Here is an 18238-nt window from a genome sequence, read left to right on the forward strand (position 1 = left end):
CGCTTCCAGCCCTTCTGTGGCTCTACGTGCCCGTCCACCGGCCTAAGCCTGCGCGCTAGTGCCCAGGGCCGCCTGGGGATGTCTGCCCTTGGCTGCCGCAGCCATGTGGGCGCACGGGAAGGAGAAAGAGAAGCAGCTGGTGTAGAGGTGGGGGAGCCGGCCCCCTGGGGGCAGGGGATGGAGGGGCAGAGATCCAGGGTTCCAGGGCTCACCCTCAGGGTTGTCCAGCTCCTCCTTCTCCTCCAAGTCCATTCCTGAGGTATCTTGCTGTCGAAGTTGCTGCCAAAAGATGAGGTGAGAGGAGGAAGGAAGGTGGGCTTCCTGGGCAGGGGTCAGGGGTCAGGGGACGCCCCACTGTGGTCTCAGACCAGGCTTAAATGTGCCAGGAAACAGAAAGGCTTTCCTACTAGGTTACAGCAGACCCACTGTGTTTGGGTCTGCTCTCCTGTTCTCGAGGAGTTTTTCTTGGCATGCATCCAACCCAGGAAACGAGTACGCTTCCCAGCCTCCCTTGCAGCTACATGCGGCCGTAGGACTAGATTCTGGCTAATATGTGCAACTTCTGGGTTGGGCCGGTCAAGGAAAGGAGTTAGACCCTCTTCCTCTCTTTACCCCTTCCTGCGCCACCGTTCACTACCCAGAGGACGGTAGCAAGGTGGCAATGTCTTGGTCCTTGACACCGTCGAGTCACCGTAACAGTTTTTCCCTTGTTCACACCAATCTAACTTGATGTGCAAGCTTAGCCTGTGCCCTGACATGCCTAGTGAACATCACACACAGCTTGGGCCACAGAAAGGGCCTGGGGAGAGCGTGGGGCTGGGTCAGCTCAGTTGAGGAAACTGAGGCACACATCCCTCCTGGTCAGCCAGGCAGGCAGGGAGTGCCCTGAGCTGGGAAAGCAGTGTGGAGAAGAGGCCGATGACGAAGAGGAGAAATGTGCTTCTGGAACTTGCGGTCTGGCTCAGCAGATGGAACCCACGTGCCCGCAACAGGGGAAGAACATGTCGTAGCTACGGTGACCAAGATGGGTCAAATTAAACAGTGTGAAGACGGGCAAGTCCTACTGCGAAGTTGTTTCCTTTTGGCCTCCGAGCATGTTTCTCCTCTTCCTCAAACGTCACCTCCTCTGCGAAGCCTCCTCTGGCCCCGGCAGGCGCTGACTGGCTTTTGCTATCGCGCTGAACTGTATCTGCTCACACACTCACTTTGCCCAGCAAACAGAGGGCTCCTCAGGGCAGGTATGGCGTCTTAGGTCTCGGCGCCCACGGCACCTAGGATGGTGCCTGACTCACGTATCCTCAAGAGATGTGTGTGAACTGAATGAATGAGGACCAGAGGAAAGCAAGCCAGAGACGGAGACAGGACCGCCACGCCGGGAAAGGCATTCTGGGCTAGAACGTCAAGGCTGTGAGACGAGGCTGTTCCAAGCTCGTGTTGACGGGGTGGAGCAGCCAGCTCAGGTGGGGAGCAGGAAAGAAGTTGGGTGGCAGGGCCTGATGTGGAGTGGGGGTCACCTCCCCAGCCCAGTCCCTCCTCAGCCCCCTAGCCCAGCCCCGGGGCCTCACCTCCTTCATGGTGTCAATGGAGGCAAAGTACTTGGACCACCAATCCAGCATGCTCTCGTCCGGCTCATCTTCCTCTGGCTCTTCCGAGTTGCCCTTCTTCTTCTTTTTCTTCTTCTCCTTCTCCTCGTCAGCCTGGAGGGTTGGCCAGGTCAAGGGACCTGCAGACATCGCTGCGCCCTGGCCATTCCCAGGGCCCTGGACGACTTAGGGGTCCCCCATCCGCTCTGACCATCTGCTCCCGGGAAGCCCTGGGCCCCATGAGGCTCTGTGGGGCCACCATGGCCAGAGGGCGGGGCTTTGTCTTGTGGAGGAGGATGCCATGGCTGGAGAGGCCGTGACCTGCTCACACGAACCCCCGGCCAAAGCAGGGTTGGCACGCAGGGGCCCCACCGCCTGAGCAGCTGTCTTGGTCTGCCTCTTGGGAGGTATGCAGGCACGAGCATCCGGGGGCTGGGGCGGCTCTCTGCCTGCTGCTGCACCCTTCGGCCTGACACCCATGCCAGTGTGGGTCCTCTTTCCCCAGAACCCCCTGACGGTCCCCACACTCACCACATCCACCTTGATGACAGCATCAGAAGTCTTCAAAGGGGAGCCAAAGAGACAGGGACAGAATTAGCCCCCGGAGCCTGGAGTGGAGGCAGCAGCCCAGCCAAGGAGCGTGGGGGTCACTTGCTATGAATCCGTGTGCACCCAGGGTCAGCTCCGCACTAATGAGAGCACGCCGCCGGTGAGCCTGCAAAAGGTCTGCTTTGCAGACCTTCCCTCAGACCTGATGTGGGGGGGGGGGTCCTCAACCCTGAGGCAGCTGTGGACACCCCAGGTGATTTCAGTGGGAGGCTCAGGATCGGGACGGCAGCTGGCCGCATGCAGGGGTACAGTGAGGTTGGCTAGATGGAGTCAACTTCAACTCCACTTTTCCTCTCTGACCAGGTCGAGCACCTTCAGAATTAAGTGGACACACACACACACACACACACACACCCTTACACAGCCAAAGAGGACCCTGGTGAAACCCCCCCGCCAGAGCCCAGGGCCTCTGGGATGAGGGGGAAGCTAAGGTCCGGTCCTCCGTCTTGTTTTCCCAGGAGGAGCTGGCTATTCTCAGATGGTTCTGGCTCTTTCTGTCTCTCGTCCATGCACACAGCACACTTGTGCATGTGTCTGCACACACTCACAGTCTAGGATGAAGTTGTTTGCACATATAGTCAGGGTCAGCCCCGGACACGCCGGAGGAGGTGGCCTGGCTCAGAGGGGGCGGTGCACGCAGCCACTCGCTCGCTCCCAGCCAGGGCAGCGCCGGCACCGGCCCCGCCCCACACGCCTTACCGCATCCAGCTTCACCATGGTCTCCAGCTTCTTGACGGGTACCTCCGGCTCCATGTTCACCACGACCTCCCCTGCAGGGTGAGAGGAAGGGCCCCCATTGCACAGCACACGGCAGCCCCGGAGGAGTCTTACTGGACAGAGAGATGGACAGACAGGCAGACAGACAGGGAAGAGCAGGAGTGACAGTGAAAGTCAGGGGCGACCAGAAGGACCAGAGAGAGGCCTAAAGCTGATTCTCCAGCTTTCAGGGGGGAGGGAGAGGGATGGAGCAGCTGAGGGAAACGCTGTGGGCATCCGGAGAGGGAGCAGGTGAGCTGGAGGAAGGAGGAGCTGCAGCCAAGAGAAACAGTAGGGGCTGGCCGGGCGGGAGATGGGGGCGGGGGGCGGGTGGGGGTGGGCGGAGGCCGGGTCTCCTCCAGGCACCAGCTGAGGAAGCTGTCTGCCCTCAGGCCCTCTAAGGGCGTCTCCGGCTCTGGATCTTTCTGGCTCTAGAGTGAGGGGCAGCCCTGCGCCGGCTTGGCTCCCGGGACAGGACCTGCCCACTGGCCTCCCCCGTACCCACTTGTGGATGCCCTGGGGTGGCACACAGGTGGCTATGTGACAGGGCCGTGAGCTGGAGCCCCTCCCATGGACCGGGTGGACACGGGCCTGGGCCCTGGGGTGTGGCCTACCGGTGGTGTTCCAGTTGGCACTCGAGTGGTCTGGGGGCCGGTAGATGAAGCGCCGCAGGGAGTTAACGGCGTGGGAGCCCACCAGGGTGTAGCGGCCAAAGGCCCGGCAGTCCACCACGCGGATGTTCAAGGGCGGGTGCAGTAGCTCATTCTCCGGGAGGTCCTGGGTGTTGCCAACGGAGCCTGAGCTCACAGAAGGGGGCGGGGGCGCCTGGCCTGCCCCGCCACGCCAGCCACATCCCGCTCTGCCAGGCTATGCCCAGGCCAGCACCCACCACTTCAAACCACTTCACGAGGGTGCCGAAGTTGGGGTTCTTCTTGTAGTTGTGGATCATGGATGACTGTACCCCCTTCCCCGCACACTCGATGTCCACCCTCGGCCGGTCCACCTGGGCCAGGTTCACCCGTTTCAGGTCCCGCAGGCCCCAGAACAGCACCTGGGAGGGGGCAAGGGGATGGGAGTGTCCCCTGAGTCAAGGGAGCCAGCGGTGGGTGGACTGGGCCCTGGAGAAGGAACCAGGCGGTTGGGTGGGCAGTGAGTCGGGGGGCCGGGGCCAGGGCAGCTGACAGGGGCGGGTGTTGGGGGCGGGCAGTGGGGCTGGGACCGGTCCCAGCACGTGGCAGGGTGACTCGGTGCAGACTGGGCGGACTGGACTGGTGGGGCCACGCCTCCTGCCACCTCCGGGTGTGACCTCAGACCAGTCACTTCCCCTCCTTGTCCCTCAGTCTCCTTGTCTGAAAAATGAGGCTGCCTGAGGTTGCTGAAGGCCCCTGGGATCTGATGTCAGCAGGGCAATTCATGCTTATGCCCTCGATGGAGTCACGGAGTGAGGGGCAAGAGGGAGAGAGCACAGCAGGGCCCATGCAGGGCAGGGGCGGGAGGGGCTGGAGGGGCAGGAAGGGCGGGTGGAGCCCGCACGCACCTCGATTCGGTATTTGCTGAGCACGGGCCGGATGCCCATGGGCACAGGCATGATGGGGCCTCGATCCACATCCACCGGGCCGTCGATGGGCGGCAGGTCGGCCTTCCCTGCCGGGCCGATCTGGGGAGCGGGGGAGGTCACAGGGTCACACCCCGCGGAGCCTGGAGAGCGGGCTCTGCCTTCCCAGGAGTTAGATGTCACGTGATCTAGAGAGACAGGGAGGACCCAACACCCCAGGCCCCCAAGAACCACGCTCCCGGCTCCGCACCTGCAGGAGCTCGAAGGCGGCCAGAAGGTCCCCGGCCGTGGAGTTGCCTCGGTAGATCTGGTAGTACTCGAGCTGGGGCGGGAAGCGGGGCGGGCAGTACGCCTCGTCGGCCATCTTCACCACGGGCTTGGCGAAGGTCCGGCCCATGAAGTCGAACTTGCCCTGATGGAACAAATGGCCAAGGGGGCCGCTTGGGGCTTGAGTTGACCTTGCACGGTCACCTTGGGGTCTTACTCTGTCCTTGCCACAACGCCAGCAGGGGAGGGGGCAGGTGGGGTCACCCCATTCAACCCGTGCACAAACCAAGTCTCACCACAGATTCGCTCAAGGCCATGCTGGCAGTGGGAGGCAGAGTTGGGACCCAGGACAAAAGGTCCTCCCACCTCTAGTAGAGGGTCGTTCCAGGACCCCAGTAGCTAAGGAGGCTTGTCATAAGTGGTTCCCAGCTCTGGAGGGACCCCCCAATCTTTCACCCCCAACTCTAGAGCGCTCATGGAGAGCCGGGAGGCTGTTACTGACTGGTAGGTGCGGGCAGGAGGCTGAGGGCCCCTTGGGATGGGGGAAGGCTGGGGACAGCAGGACTTGCTGACCCATGTCCTGGAGACTTGGGGCCTGAGCTCATTTTGTCTGTGCTGAGGAAGTGGGGACACCCTGACACATCTCCCCCCGAGACCCCAGAGGCCCACAGTGCTGGGAAGGGGGCAGGCTGCAGAGATGGGGCAGAAGGGGCCAGTGAGCAAGCCCAGGCTCCCACGGTTCCTGCAAGCGCCTTGGCTGAGGGGCTCTGGGCAGGCGGCCACCGAGCACACAGAGGGCAGTGACGAAGCGGTAGGTCCCCGGTCTCAGAGTCCACCCTACCATGGTGTCCTGGTCGTAGATTTCAATGACGATGATGGGGGGATCGTCCCGCAGCTCCTGAGCTTCCCCGTACAGCTCCAGGTTGTCGAACACCAGCATTTGGTCCCAGGTGGGGCACAGGGTCTCATTCAGCACCTGCAGTACAGGGCAGGGCGGGGGAGACAGGTAATAAGCGGTGGTGGATGGAAAGATGTCCAATCAGAAGCCACCTGCGGCCGCTGTGGCTTCCCGGGGACTCGACGGGCAGGAGTGTCAGGTTCCCTGACTCTTCTGGGAATCTTAAAATGAAGGCTAATGTGAAGTCTGCCCCCGCCGCCCCCCACCCCCCCTCCCCTTTGCCCGTGTCTTCCCGGCGTTCACCAGAACCGCACCAGAGCCTTCCCCGGGGTGGCCTGGGCCTGCAGCTCGTCTGCCAGGCTTCCCTCTGTCTCTCCAGGTCCCGCAGGCTCACAGGTCCGCAGGTACTCTCAAAGCCAGAGCCGCTCCCTCCCCCAGACCCTCACCTCTGTGCACTGACTCTGGTTGATGAAGAAGACCCGAGCGAAAGGGTCCGAGAGGCCACTGCTGTCCGCGGCGAAGAGGCTGCGTGCCTGGTACATGTGGGCCCGGAGCTGGAACACCTGCTTCTCTGTGGGGACGGGCCGGCTGAGCCTTGGGGACGCCGCCCCCCCTCCCCCAGTGCCCTCCCAGGGTGAGGGCTGGGAGCCAGGGCACCCCACTCACTGGTGTAGACCAGGCTGATGGGTGGGAAGGAGTGCAGGCCCAGACCCTGGGCCGCCTTGACCTCCTCGAAGCCGCAGGGCAGGCCGCACAGGAAGTCCTTGCGCTGCTTGCTGAGGCCCAGCCACAGGTAGAGCTCCAGCTTGGCCTGCACCGTCCAGCCCATGGAGCCGAGGCCCCGCTTCCCCGGCAGCTAGGGGTGGGCGTGGGGTCAGCATGGAGGGTGCGGGCGGGGCGGGACCATGCTGTCCTCCCATTCTCTGCCAGCTCTGTCCACTCTCAGCACCTGCGCCCCCTGGGCGCCACTCCACCAGCTCAGGCTTGCCAGACCGGGGTTGGGGGCGGCTCCCTCCCCGGGGGACTCACCCTTAGAAAGAGCTGCATGCAAACCCAGGACCCCAGCCCCCCACCCCGCAGCACCCCCTCAGTCGGGCCCCCTCCTGGCACCTTGAGGAAGAGCGTCTTGACCTTGGCGCAGTCTTTGCCCAGCTCCTCCTCCACGATGGAGAAGAGCAGGTCTTTGGAGGGCACCCGGGCGTAGGCAATGCGTTTGTTGTTGCTCATCATCCAGATGAAGACGTCGGGGATGCTGTGCTGGGGCTGTGGTAGGGGGAGCCCGGGGTTGAGGGGGCCGCTTCATGGCAGGGACCCTGTAGGCCTCGCTGGCCACCGGGGTCTTTCCCTCAGGGACCAGAGGAAAGACCCCGGGTGCCGGTCTTCCTTCGCCCCCCACCAACGGGGCGGGAAGAACGTGCAGCAGGATGAAGAGCTGGTTTGCCCCTGTCCCCCCACAGCGGTCAGAGCAGCAGAGGCCTCCTAGGAAGTCCAGCCCAACCCCTTCCTGTGCGGCCCCCTCCCTCTCCTGGCCCCCGGGGTCCAGCCTGGGCGGCCCTCTGTGCACACCGGCGGGGGCACACCTCGTCTGCCAGGAAGCGCAGCTTCTGCAGGAAGTTCTGGCACAGCCTCAGCTTGTCCCGCACCGTGTGTCGCTTCACCTGAGCCCGCAAGGTCTTCGCCTGCTGCCCCATGCTCTCCTGCGAGGGTGTGCGGGGTGAGCCGGGCCACGGTGCCTGGCGCAGGGGGCTGGCCCGGGGGTGCTGTGGCCTCAGACACACAGCCTCCCACCTCAGTTTCCCCTTGCACCTCCAGACCCTCCTCCCTCTCTCCCTCCCTCCCTCCCCTGTGGTCCAGCACTGAGGACCGCGTGTCCTCACCAGCTCCCGCATGCACGACTTGAGGCGCTCCCGGTCCAGCCTGGTGCGGGACAAGTGACCCTGGTCCTTGTCAGCGAGGGAGAGGAAGCGGCTGCGGGGGAGGGGAGCAGGTCTCAGCAGAGCCCACCGGCCAGGCCAGCGGGAGGCCTGCAGACACCTCCCTGTCTTCCCTGTCCTCCCAGCTCCCCCCACTGCCCGCCCCCCCTCACTGGCAGCCACTGCTGAGCTCCTCCAGGACGCCCCGCAGCCGGCGCTCTGGGTAGGACTTCTCGGTTTTGATCATCTCCTGCACGTCGTTCAGGCCTTCTTCCTGAGGACCGGGAGCGGGGTGCGCGCTGAGTCATGGCCCCCTGTCCCAGTCCCCCCAAATGCCTCCCCGCCCATCAGGGGAAATAAGGTGACCTGGGACCTCCCACTAGTGCCACCCTCCGGCATCCCACCGCCATCAGGAAACCCCCAATTTCCCAGGTTCTGCTTCCAAAGCCTGGGGGTCTTCAGTTCCTGAAGACAAAAGCCACTTTGGGGCTCTGAATCCGTGGTCCTGGTGGACTCACAGGGGTGGGCAGAATCAGGACTAGGTGGGGGAGGTGCAGGCCAGAGACAGAGGGGTGCCCCAGCTGCCCTCAGGGAACCCCAGGACTGGCTGGGCCCGGAGTGCCAGACTCCACTCCAGGTAGCCCCAGTCCCTTGGCCCACTTTGGGGACCTGGGGGCAGGGACAGCAACAGAGGCCCTGCTGGGGCCACTCCAGCAGCTCCCCCCATCCCCTGGCCCTTCACAGCAAGTTTCTGGGCAAACTGGCCTGCGAGGTGCAGAGGATGCCCTCCCCACCACGCCTGTTCCCCACCCCCCCCGCCCCCCGAGGCCTGGGGCTGACCAGCTTGTCTGCAATGTGGTCCATGATGTTGGCATTGTAGAGGCGGCGGCGCTGGTCGGGCCACCAGCTCTTGATGTAGATGCAGGGCTTTTGCTCCAGGTAGGGCAGGTGGAAGTAGTTCCTGGGGGTGGGGGAGGTGGGCGGTTGAGGACTGGGGTCCAGGGAGGTGGAAGGCGGCAGCCAGGGCCTCCCGGGGCCCTCTCTGCCACCAGCTCACCTGTCAGTGACCTGGGGCCGCATGGGTGGGGTGGAGGAGATGGAGGCCAGGTCCCCACCCTCCTCCGTCTCGTCGTCGCTGGAGTTCTGGATCAGATCCACTTCCTCCTCGGCCCCGGGCTCCTTCCGAGGTCGAGGCCGCTGGGGTCGGGACAGGCCATCAATCTCGTTCCCATAGTTTCCTGGAAGCACGAGAGGACACGTGAGGCCCAGAACCCTTTCCCAGCGGGCCTCGCTGGCCCTCCAGTCCAGGCGTTGCCTTGGGTCCGTGGGAGGAGAGAGGGAAAGCCAGGGAAGGGGGGTGCTGGGAGTCAGGTCAGCTCAGCTGGGACAGAACACCCACCCGAGAATGCCCCCTCCCCCGTGTCCTCCACACCTGCAAAGATCTCGCAGAGAGCTCTGAGGACCCCTGAGCCCAAGGCCCAGCCCAGGACACGGCCCATCTTCCCACTCTGTCCTCTCCAGCCCCACGAGGGCCTCTCCCTTCGGCAGGGATGGCTTCTTTCTCCCCGTGTCCCAAACACAGCCTAGCGTGGTAGGTGGAGCCCAGGCCCCCCCTCTCCGCCCCCCGCCATGGGCATGTGTACACCATGGGCATGCACTGTGTGCAGCGTGCACGATTGAGGACACTCGGAGGAAAGTGGTCAAAGTTTCCCTCCCCCCAGGGCTGTGGTGCGGGGCTTAGCAGTGACCGCACGGAAGCCCCCTCTGTGAGCCCAGCACTCACCTATGGTGACCTCAAAGGTAACTGGCTTGTCTCCGTTTTTCCGGTCAATCATTGAGGCTTCCAGGAAGGCTCCAAATAGAAAGAATTCTTCTATTTTCCCCGTGCAACTCTGTGGGGAAGGTGGTTGCAGCCATGCCTAAACCTTCACGGGATGCTGGGACTGGGGCCCGGCCTCCTCCTACAGGCCCTTTGGGCTGATGGTGGGGACGGATCACCCAGCTACGGACCTGGGCAGCCCAAACCCTGAAGGCCTGAGGCCCAAGTCCTTCCACGCAGGCAGAGCCCAGGCCCAGGCTGCCCTGGTGGGAAGGCAGCTGAGCTTACCTCTGAGACGGGCGTGGCCTGCTCCACCTGCACCTCCGTGGAGCTGGTGAGCTCGGGGTTGGAGGTGTCCAGGATCTCCACGGCCAGGCCCAGCATGAGGCGGGCGCGGAAGGACACGCCCTCACCCAGGCCCTCGTTCAGGTCCTGGTGCTCGTCCAGCAGCGTGTAGTTGCGCGTGGAGCCGTACATGTTCACCCAGGCCGGGCCCAGCGTGGGCAGGAAGCCTGTGAGTCGGCGGGGAGAGAGGAGTGGCCCGTGTCACGCCCCAGGACCCCCTAGGGTTGGAGGGACCTCTTCTGGGGGCTCCCAGCCTACACCTCCCGATTGCTGAGCTGAAGGCCCCATGCCTTGCTCTGTGACGCATCCGAGGCAGGAGAAGGCCTGCAGCGCAGCAGCCTGTGACTTACAGGAGGCTGACCTGACGTCTGCTGTGTGTGGGCGGGTGCGGGGCACGTGCGTGGGTCACGCTCCCTGCTTCCCGGTGCCTGGAGCGGGGCTGCCTACCAGCTGTGTGAAAACCAGATGCCGGCTTCTCCCACACACCTCCGCGTGGCTTCGGGGCCTTTTGCCACGATGTGGAGATACACATGCAGCCCACCGTGCTTACGCAGACCCCTCTCTGCCCTGAATGTCCTCCCTGCTCAACGCTCTTCCTCCAGGAAGCCCCCTAATTCCTAGCCCTAACTAACCTCTCCCACCGCTGGATCTGCTGTTGTCTCGGGTGTTGCATGGACCCAATTCTGCCTGAAGTACTTTTTGTTTGTTTGGTTTTTATTCTACCTGATTTTTAAAAAAAGTTATAGCATTAAAAAAATCAAGACGTACTTCGGATAACATAAAATTCGCCATTTGGAGCGTGCGTTTTAGTGGTTTTAGTATACTCACTACGTTGTGCAACCGCCCCCTGGTTCCAGACCATTCCTACCCCCCAAAAAGAAACGCTGCACCTGTTAGCAGTTGGTCCCGATTGCCCCTCTTCCTGTTCCCGGTGACCCCTAACGCACTCTCTGTCTCTATGGAGTCACCTACTCCGCACACCTCACACAAACAGAATCACAGACGTGGGGGCTTTCGTGCCTTCCGCCTTAGGTCTGAGCCTTTGGCGGCCCATCCACCTCGCTAACCTCCCGAGAGTGCTGCGGGGACAGGAACGCGCGCTTCCCCCTGGGTCCCCGGCACCCAGCACACTGCCTGCATCCTAGGAGGGGCCGTTCCCGCGAGTCTACGATAGGGACTATGGCAGCAGTGTACACATATATGTAATATGTATGTACACACACGTAATTAGTGGTTTCATTTTCGCGATGGGAACGTGGGTACAAAGGTCACACTGCTACCCACGGTCAGAGCTGGGGTTCCGGCCCAGCTCTGCAGAGACCCCAGCCGGCACTTGCCACCTCTCCCCCGCGGAGGGCGCTGCCGGCAAAGGCCTGGCCACGCCCGGTGCCTCTCAGGCTGAGGCGTGAGGCGGTGGTGGTCCTGTGTGCAAGGGCGGGTCTCACTCATTTACTCCTTCTTTACAGGACCGCCCCTGACCCCCACCCCCGCCACTCGGTCTCCTACTGCTGACCTTTGTCTCCATCATTGGAAATCTTGCGCAGGTCAATGAAGTGGGTGCCGATGGCCACGTCGTTGACCTTGTCCGAGTCCCGGATCTGCACCTTCATGCGTTTGCAGAGCGGGGGGAACAGGTCCGTGAAGACGACCTGCTCGTTCCACAGCGGCTCGTAGCTGCTTTTCTGCACTGAAGTCTTGCCCTGGTGGGAGGGAGGGAGGGAGGATTAGGGTTTATGTGTGAGCATGTGTACATGCATGTTTTTGCATGAGCACGTGTAGTGCTCGCATGCATGTAGGCATGTGCTGTGCGTGTATACCTATCTCCTGCACTCTTTCCCCACCCCAGCCTCTCTGACTCTCCATCCACTCCATGTTCCCCTCAGCTCTGGTCTGTAGGACCCAGAGGCCGGAGGGTTCCCCAAGGCTGTGCACACTGAGGATTTCCCAGCCTGGCCTCACCTGCCAGCTCCTCTCAGCCTGAGCCTCCTCGTCTCTCTCTCTCTCCTCCCGTTACAGGTGAATGGGCCAAGGCAATGACAGGCCAGTCTCCTGCTTCTGCTTCTGCCTCTTGTCTGCCCCCAGGCCCCCACACCGATCGGATGCCTGTCACCCCAAGTCCCGGCCCCTGCACCCGAGACCCCAGTACCTTCTGGCCGGCAAAGAAGACTTGCACGTAGGGGTCAACCAGGTCCTTGTTCTCCCCAATGAAGGCCTTCTTCACGTTGGCCATGAGGCTTGTGTTCATCCGGGGCAGCCCCTCTGCTCGGTAGATCTTCACGTAGAACCGGGCCCACTGGCGTTCGGCAGGCACGCCCTCGGGGAGCAGCAAGTTCCTGCCATCACACACAGCTGGGGCGCCAGGCCCGGGCTCCCCAACCCCTGCCCTAACACCTGCACATTCCTGGGCCTGGGACGATCTCCACGAACCCCCGCTCTGCCTCAGTCCTTTCTATCCTGTGAGGAGTCTGTGGGTGCTGAGGCTGCCCCCAGCCCTGGCTGAAGTCCTCCCAGGAGGAGCTGGGCTGTCTGGGGGTGGGTGAGAGCAGGGTAAGGGGGGGTGGGAGGTACCAGGGGCTCCCTCTGGGGAAGGAAGGACTGGGTCAGGCCTCGGGCTGGGGGAAGACGGGAGCCTCACCCTTCAATGTCTTCCTCTTCCGTCTCGTTGGCCTTGTGGGGCGTCTTGATGTTGTCTCCCTTGCCCACCACTGCGACGTCACACTTCACGTAGCCCTTCAGCCCAGCGGAGATGTCGTCGGGGTCGGACAGGATGGCCCACTTGTGGTGGAACTGGTGCTCTGCAGTGGCGAGGAGCTGGGACTGCACCCGCCGCCCCCAGCCCCGGGCACCGCGCCCTCAGGGCAGGCCGCAGAGCTGCAGAGCGGAGGGCTCTCTTGGCCCCTAGGGGTCAGGCCATCAGGTCCCCTGCACCAGGCTCTGCCTGCCTCTGGGCCAGACCAGGGGCCAGGGAGTCAGAAGTCCCTGAGCGGGGACTGCTGGGGCGAGGTCTTATATCCAGGTGTGCAGTGTGACTTTGCTTCTTAACTGGTTTCTCTGCCAGCAGCCCACCTACCCCAACCCCTGCACTCGCCTGCGCACAGCGGCCAGACAGCCTTCAGAGAGGGCCCCCTCCCCCCCGTGGGCCTCCCCGGTGCTTGGGGTAAAGACCACGGATGGGATCCGCTCATCCCACCCCATCCCTGTGCTCCTGCTGGGCAAACCGCTCACCGCCCCCGAATGATTCACTCGCTATTCCACTCCTTCGTGTCTTTGTGGCTGCTGGTCTTTGAGCTAGGAATGCCCTCATCCCTACTGTCCCTCTGCCCCTGCTCTCCTCCCCCACGCTCAAACTTCTACTCCTTTTGCTTGAATGTCTCCTCTTCCATGCAGCCTTCCCTGACTTCCTCAGAATTGCTGAGCCTGGCCCTTTTGGTGTTCTTGGTGTTCCACACGCACACCTCCTATCACACCGTCACTGTGATTAACTGTTTATCATCTCTTTCCAGTTTCAAACTGAAAGCCTCCTAACAACAGGGCAGTGTCACTCCAGTGTGGCGGAAGGGACAACGACGGGGGAAGAGGCCATGCTAGGATGGGTCTGCACGTAAGGTTTGCTTTAAAGCTGTGTGTGAGCGGAGGGAAGCCCTGGCCGTGGTTTCGTGTGGACGCTGAAATCTCTGGGGGCTCAGAACTCTCCTCCATCCCTCCCCTTCCTTCACCTTCTCTCCTAGCTCAGACCCTGACGAGGCTCTGTCCCCTGTGGGCTCTGTGAAGGGTGATGGGGCTGTACGCAGACATCAGCCTGTCTGGGGACCGGCCAGCCCCACTGCATCCCAGGAGAGAGGAGGCCATAGCAGAGTCTGAAGAGAGAGTCCAGCATGGTGAGATGGGGAAGCTGTGTGGTGAGGAGTCGCCGGGGGTCGTCAGCTGAGCTGGCAGAGCCCAGGAGGAGGGACCATGTCCCAGGCTGCCCGGAGCTTCGGGGTCTTGTCAGAGCAGATGTTTGTGGGAGGGATGCGTGAACAGATAGCTAGGTGGCTGGGCGGGGAGATGCACAGAGGAAGAGCGAAGGTAGGTGAATAGACGGATGGATAGACGGCGATGGACAAACGGATAGACGGGTGGGTTACAGTGTGGACAGGTGGGTGGATGGACATATGGATGGATGTGTGAGTCTGTGGGTGGGTGAGTGGGTGTGCGGATATATGGGCAGATGGACAGATGTGTTCGTGGTCAGATGAACTGAGGGGATTTGGCAAGAAAAGAGTAAGAATCAGAAGGGACATGAAACTTGCCTTCAAATTTAAAGGCCATTTGAAGCGGGACTGGAGTCATTCTTTCTGTCCCTCTAAGGCAAACTTGTGAGCATGGGTGAAGACTGCGGGGTGACAGATTCTGGCTGATGTAAAGGAATAGAGAGATCTGGAACAGGAGGTGGTGGGTGCCCCCTTTGGAGGAGGTCTAAGTGGAGACTAGGTGACCAGTCAGGGGTGCTGTCTGAGGGTCCTATGCTGGTGAACACTGGACTGGAGACCTCCAAGGCCGTTCCAGTCCTACAACTGTGATCTGTGGCATTGCATGGCCGCTGTCAACGGGCCAGGGGTGCAGGACGACGTGAGGCCCTGGGGTACACATCCCAGCCTGATACATCACTTCCCTGCCTTGGGTCTGGCTCTGCCACCTGGCTGGGAAGGCTGCGTGGGCTGGGGAGGTTGCCAGCAGCCCGGGGAGGCTGGGCTGGGTGGAGTCCTGCAGGGCCCCTCCTCATCGCCAGCAGAGAGCTGCAATGACTGAGCGGCTTTCTGCCCTTGTGTCTGATGCTGCAAATGCGGTCCTGTCAGGGTGAGAAGAGACTCTGGTTCCCCAGCAATCCCTTCTGGCTCCACGAGATGCTGACGTCACCCAAGGCTCCCAGGAGCACCCAGGAGTCCTTTGTCCCTGACAGTATGCTGTCTACCAATGTCCTGAGAAGGTCAGGAACCAGGCCTCATCAAGCAGTTCAGGCCAAACTGGAGATCGTTGGCATGAAGACATCAGCGCCCCAACTGCAGGGGCCGTGTGGCTTCCGGCTCCCATAGCGGCTACTGGGCTCAGGGACAGACTCAGCGGGAGCAGCTAATTTTTGGGTGGGTGGGTCCCCCCATGGAGAAACCAGGTTTTGGCCCCAACAGACCTGGGTTCACATTGTGTTTCTACTACTGACTCTCAGTGTGGCCCTGAGCCAGCGATGTGAACTTCTGAGCCTCAGTCTCCTTCCTGTGAAATGGGACTGATGACACCTGCGTGGGATTCGGGGGGTCAGACCTGCTAGGGCTGCGTGCTCAGCCCGGGCCTGGCACTCCGTAGGTGTTCCCTGAGTGGCCGTGGCTTCCTCACAGGACTCTTCCGCCTGGAAGGGCCCAGGGGCTCCTCACTCCCTTTCCGAGGTGTCCTCCCCACAGCTGCCTGTGCTCCCCGGGAAGCCCTGGAGCTGCAGACTGACCCTCCCCACTCTCCCTGCCACGCAGACAGTCCTGAGGGCCACCCTCTCCTGAGGACGACAGCATGCGTGGGGCAGAGGATGGCACCAGCCTGGCAGCTGCAAGTCCCAGCTTCTTTCTGTCCCCAGGCTCTGAGCGAGCCCCTGCATCGCCTTGGGCCTCAGTTTCTCCATCGGCACAGAGAGGTCGGACTAGATGTTTTTAAGTTCTCTCGCAGCTTGAGTGTTCTAAGACTTGGTGATTTTTACGTGGATGGTGTTGCGATTTGGACTCGGATTCCCTAGTCTGAGTCACAGCTGTAACGCATACCAGCTGAGTGTCTGTTAGGTTGAGCCGTAAACAATCGCCAACTTGTTCAGCCTCATAGTTTAGTAGCACCTTTAGGCCACTTACCCCCCCTCAGCAGCTTTATTGATCTCATCTGTACAATGGGAAGGCTGCTGATGTCTACCTCGCTGTTTGGTGCGGGCCAAACGTGACAGTCTGGGTGACATTGTGCTGCCACTGTCAGAAGGCCGAGTGGGGACATTACTGCACCTTGAGTGGCGGGCTCACTGCAGAGACGGGGGTGGAGCCTGAGGCCAGGGTGTATGCCCGTGGTTCTGGAGCTGGCCAGGTGTGGGTTTTGGGGACAGTGGGGCTCAGGGGCGGCTCTGGAGTCACACAGCCTGATTTCACCCCAGACTGCCTGGGTGTCAGGGGAAGCCCGGGCACTTCTCAGAGCCCCAGGCCCCTCAACTGTAAAAGGGGTGAGTCACAGATCCCCGCAGAGGGTTAGCCTGTGGCTCTGGGGCTTCCCCGGACGCCAGCAGCCCGTGCAGGTGGCCGCAGCCTTTGTGTGGGACGGAGCAGCCCATCACTCCCCACGCCTGATGGGCGGGAAGCACGGCACGCACCACGCTCCGAGAGCCGTGTGCACCGACGCGGACCGGGCGGCACGGCTACTCACCAGGCTGGGAGTACACGGTTCCCACGTCCATTTTGAAGGAGCCCACCAGGGTGCCGCTGCGCAGCAGGTTCTTGGAGTGGATCACCTTCCGGGCGGAAGCACCAGCCAGCAGTCAGGCCCCGCAGGGCCGAGGCTCCCATGGGGCGGGGCGGGGCCGACAGATGGTGGCACCACCTCAGCCTTTCTGGGGACCCAGGCCTCTCGGTGAAGCAGGGAGTGTTTGGCAAGGCAAGGCGGGCTCGCTGAGGCTCAGCGTCAGCCTCCCCTGCCCTCGCCTGCTTCTGCTGGCTGCCAGGTACAGGTGAGTGGGTTGTATGCTGCACTGAGTCACCCGGCTACAGGGGCGAGAGAGGCGCAAAGCCAGCCGGTGCCCCGCTTGGCTGGTAGCTGTGTCTGGGCGCAGGGCTGCCTTTTTAGTGCTTGGTTCGCCCAGAGGGGGCGCCCTCTCCAAGTCTGCACTAAGATGCCGCGTGAGCTGGTGGCCCTGCCTGCCAGGAGCTGCTCCCCACTCACCGAGATCTTGATGATCTTGTCGAACATGACGTCAGGAGAGACGTGGAAGTCGAAGACGAAGTACTGGAGGGGAGAAGGACCCAGGCCAGCTGTCACCTGGTGGGCAGCAGCTGGCAGCTGGGGCAATGCTGGGCCCCTCCCTCCTGGCAGTGCTTGTCTGCACCCCGGCCATTTCCCCTGAACCCCGGAGTTTGGACGAGCAGCAGTGGCAACCCCTGGTCCTCCCTGGCCCTGGGGCAGGTGGGAGGTGCGGCCCCCCAAAGAAGGGCAAGGCCCCAATCCCTAGGCAGGGCCAGTGCCACCTAGCTCGGGGAGGGGAAGGAAGCGGGAGCAGCCGATGGAACAGCCCTGGGCTGGGTGGCCAGGAGACCGGGGTTCGGGTCCTGGCTGTGCCCCTTTCTACTTGTGTGGCCTTGAGCAGCACGTTTCCTGAACCTCAGCGTGCTGAGGTGTGGAGTGAGGGTGATGACGCCGCCTCAGTGCCTTGTTGCGACGGGAAGACCCAGGGTGGCTATGTGAGCTACACAGACACTCGCCACTAAACCACAGCGCTCCACCCGGGAAGACGCGGCCTCATTTCAGAGACGTTAGAAGACAGAGCAGGGCGAGCTTCAGCGCTGGTGAACTCCAGCGTATGGAGGCCCTGGGTGTCGAACTGTCCTGAGTTGGGGGCTGCGGCTCACAGGTGCAGCGCCCACCCATTTCTCGTGGCCTTGGGGTGCAGGCACTGGGAGTGAGGGTGGGGGGCAGCGAGCAGAGGCACCCCTACTTTGGTGAACTTGTGGGCAGGGAGAAGGAGAAGAAATGTTGCCAATGTATTTAGGGGAAATGACAGGGGAATCTGCTCCCGGCTGCCAGGTAAATGTTCCGGCTTTAGACACAGACAGGCCGGGCTTATACTGTTGAACCAATCACTTTCTTTCCTGAGCCTCAGTTTACCCCTCTGTGATGTGGGAGAAGGATCCAGGGCTGCCATGTTGAACCGCTCCAGGGGCATCATTCACGGGGCTGGGAGCTGAGGGTGTGGTTGTGAAGTCGCAGTGCAGTGACCTCTGTCACACAGGTGTGCGCATGGTTGGGGCACAGCAAACACCCATTGCTGCGCATGCGCGGCCAGGTGGTGCTGGTCATGGGGGACGGGGGCGCTGGAGAGACGGGGGAGCTCCAGGCACACAGAGGGCAACTGACGCCTTGCGGCTGGGGGAGATGCCCAAGGAGCATGTGCGGGGGAAACAGGCTCAGGGCAGGGCTCGGAGAAGGACAGCATGTCAGCAGCAGGCAGAGGGAGAGGCCAAGAAAGGCGGGGAGAGAGGAGCTGGTGAGACAGGGAAAGCAGGAGAGGACCCCCAAGAACCCCGGGGGAAGGACTGGCAGGTGGATGAAACGAGCTGGGCAGTGGAGGTAGAGGGGGGACAGAGGATGTTGTAGGTAGGGACGGCAAGGTCCATGGTGCCTTTAAGGGTGGGCAGCTGTAGTGTAGTCCTGGGGCAGAGACGACTGTGGAGACCGAGGCGTGACTGGAGGTGAGGAAGCGGGGACCACTCACACAGTTGG

The 18238-nt window shown here is 62.3% G+C and overlaps 1 protein-coding gene across 2 annotated transcripts in view; it reads right to left on the reverse strand.

Annotated features, from left to right (window-relative positions):
• Positions 1-18238, reverse strand: part of OTOF (otoferlin) — an 86593-nt gene that overhangs the window by 8778 nt on the left and 59577 nt on the right. For both annotated transcript variants that reach the window (XM_028515244.2, XM_028515243.2), the window contains exons 10-33: positions 16685-16747; positions 16172-16256; positions 12381-12540; positions 11892-12078; positions 11259-11445; positions 9689-9912; positions 9365-9473; positions 8639-8819; positions 8422-8542; positions 7755-7855; positions 7546-7636; positions 7249-7365; positions 6779-6931; positions 6335-6524; positions 6115-6239; positions 5612-5746; positions 4754-4915; positions 4486-4605; positions 3838-3999; positions 3563-3725; positions 2892-3022; positions 2115-2144; positions 1566-1697; positions 213-279 (exon numbers count right to left, since the gene is read on the reverse strand). In XM_028515244.2, coding sequence (XP_028371045.1) covers positions 213-279; positions 1566-1697; positions 2115-2144; positions 2892-3022; positions 3563-3725; positions 3838-3999; positions 4486-4605; positions 4754-4915; positions 5612-5746; positions 6115-6239; positions 6335-6524; positions 6779-6931; positions 7249-7365; positions 7546-7636; positions 7755-7855; positions 8422-8542; positions 8639-8819; positions 9365-9473; positions 9689-9912; positions 11259-11445; positions 11892-12078; positions 12381-12540; positions 16172-16256; positions 16685-16747 — 3196 coding nt within the window. The remainder of the gene's footprint in view (positions 1-212; positions 280-1565; positions 1698-2114; positions 2145-2891; positions 3023-3562; positions 3726-3837; positions 4000-4485; positions 4606-4753; positions 4916-5611; positions 5747-6114; positions 6240-6334; positions 6525-6778; positions 6932-7248; positions 7366-7545; positions 7637-7754; positions 7856-8421; positions 8543-8638; positions 8820-9364; positions 9474-9688; positions 9913-11258; positions 11446-11891; positions 12079-12380; positions 12541-16171; positions 16257-16684; positions 16748-18238) is intronic.

This window comes from Phyllostomus discolor, chromosome 6 (genome assembly GCF_004126475.2).
Source record: "Phyllostomus discolor isolate MPI-MPIP mPhyDis1 chromosome 6, mPhyDis1.pri.v3, whole genome shotgun sequence".
Taxonomy (NCBI): Eukaryota; Metazoa; Chordata; class Mammalia; order Chiroptera; family Phyllostomidae; genus Phyllostomus; species Phyllostomus discolor.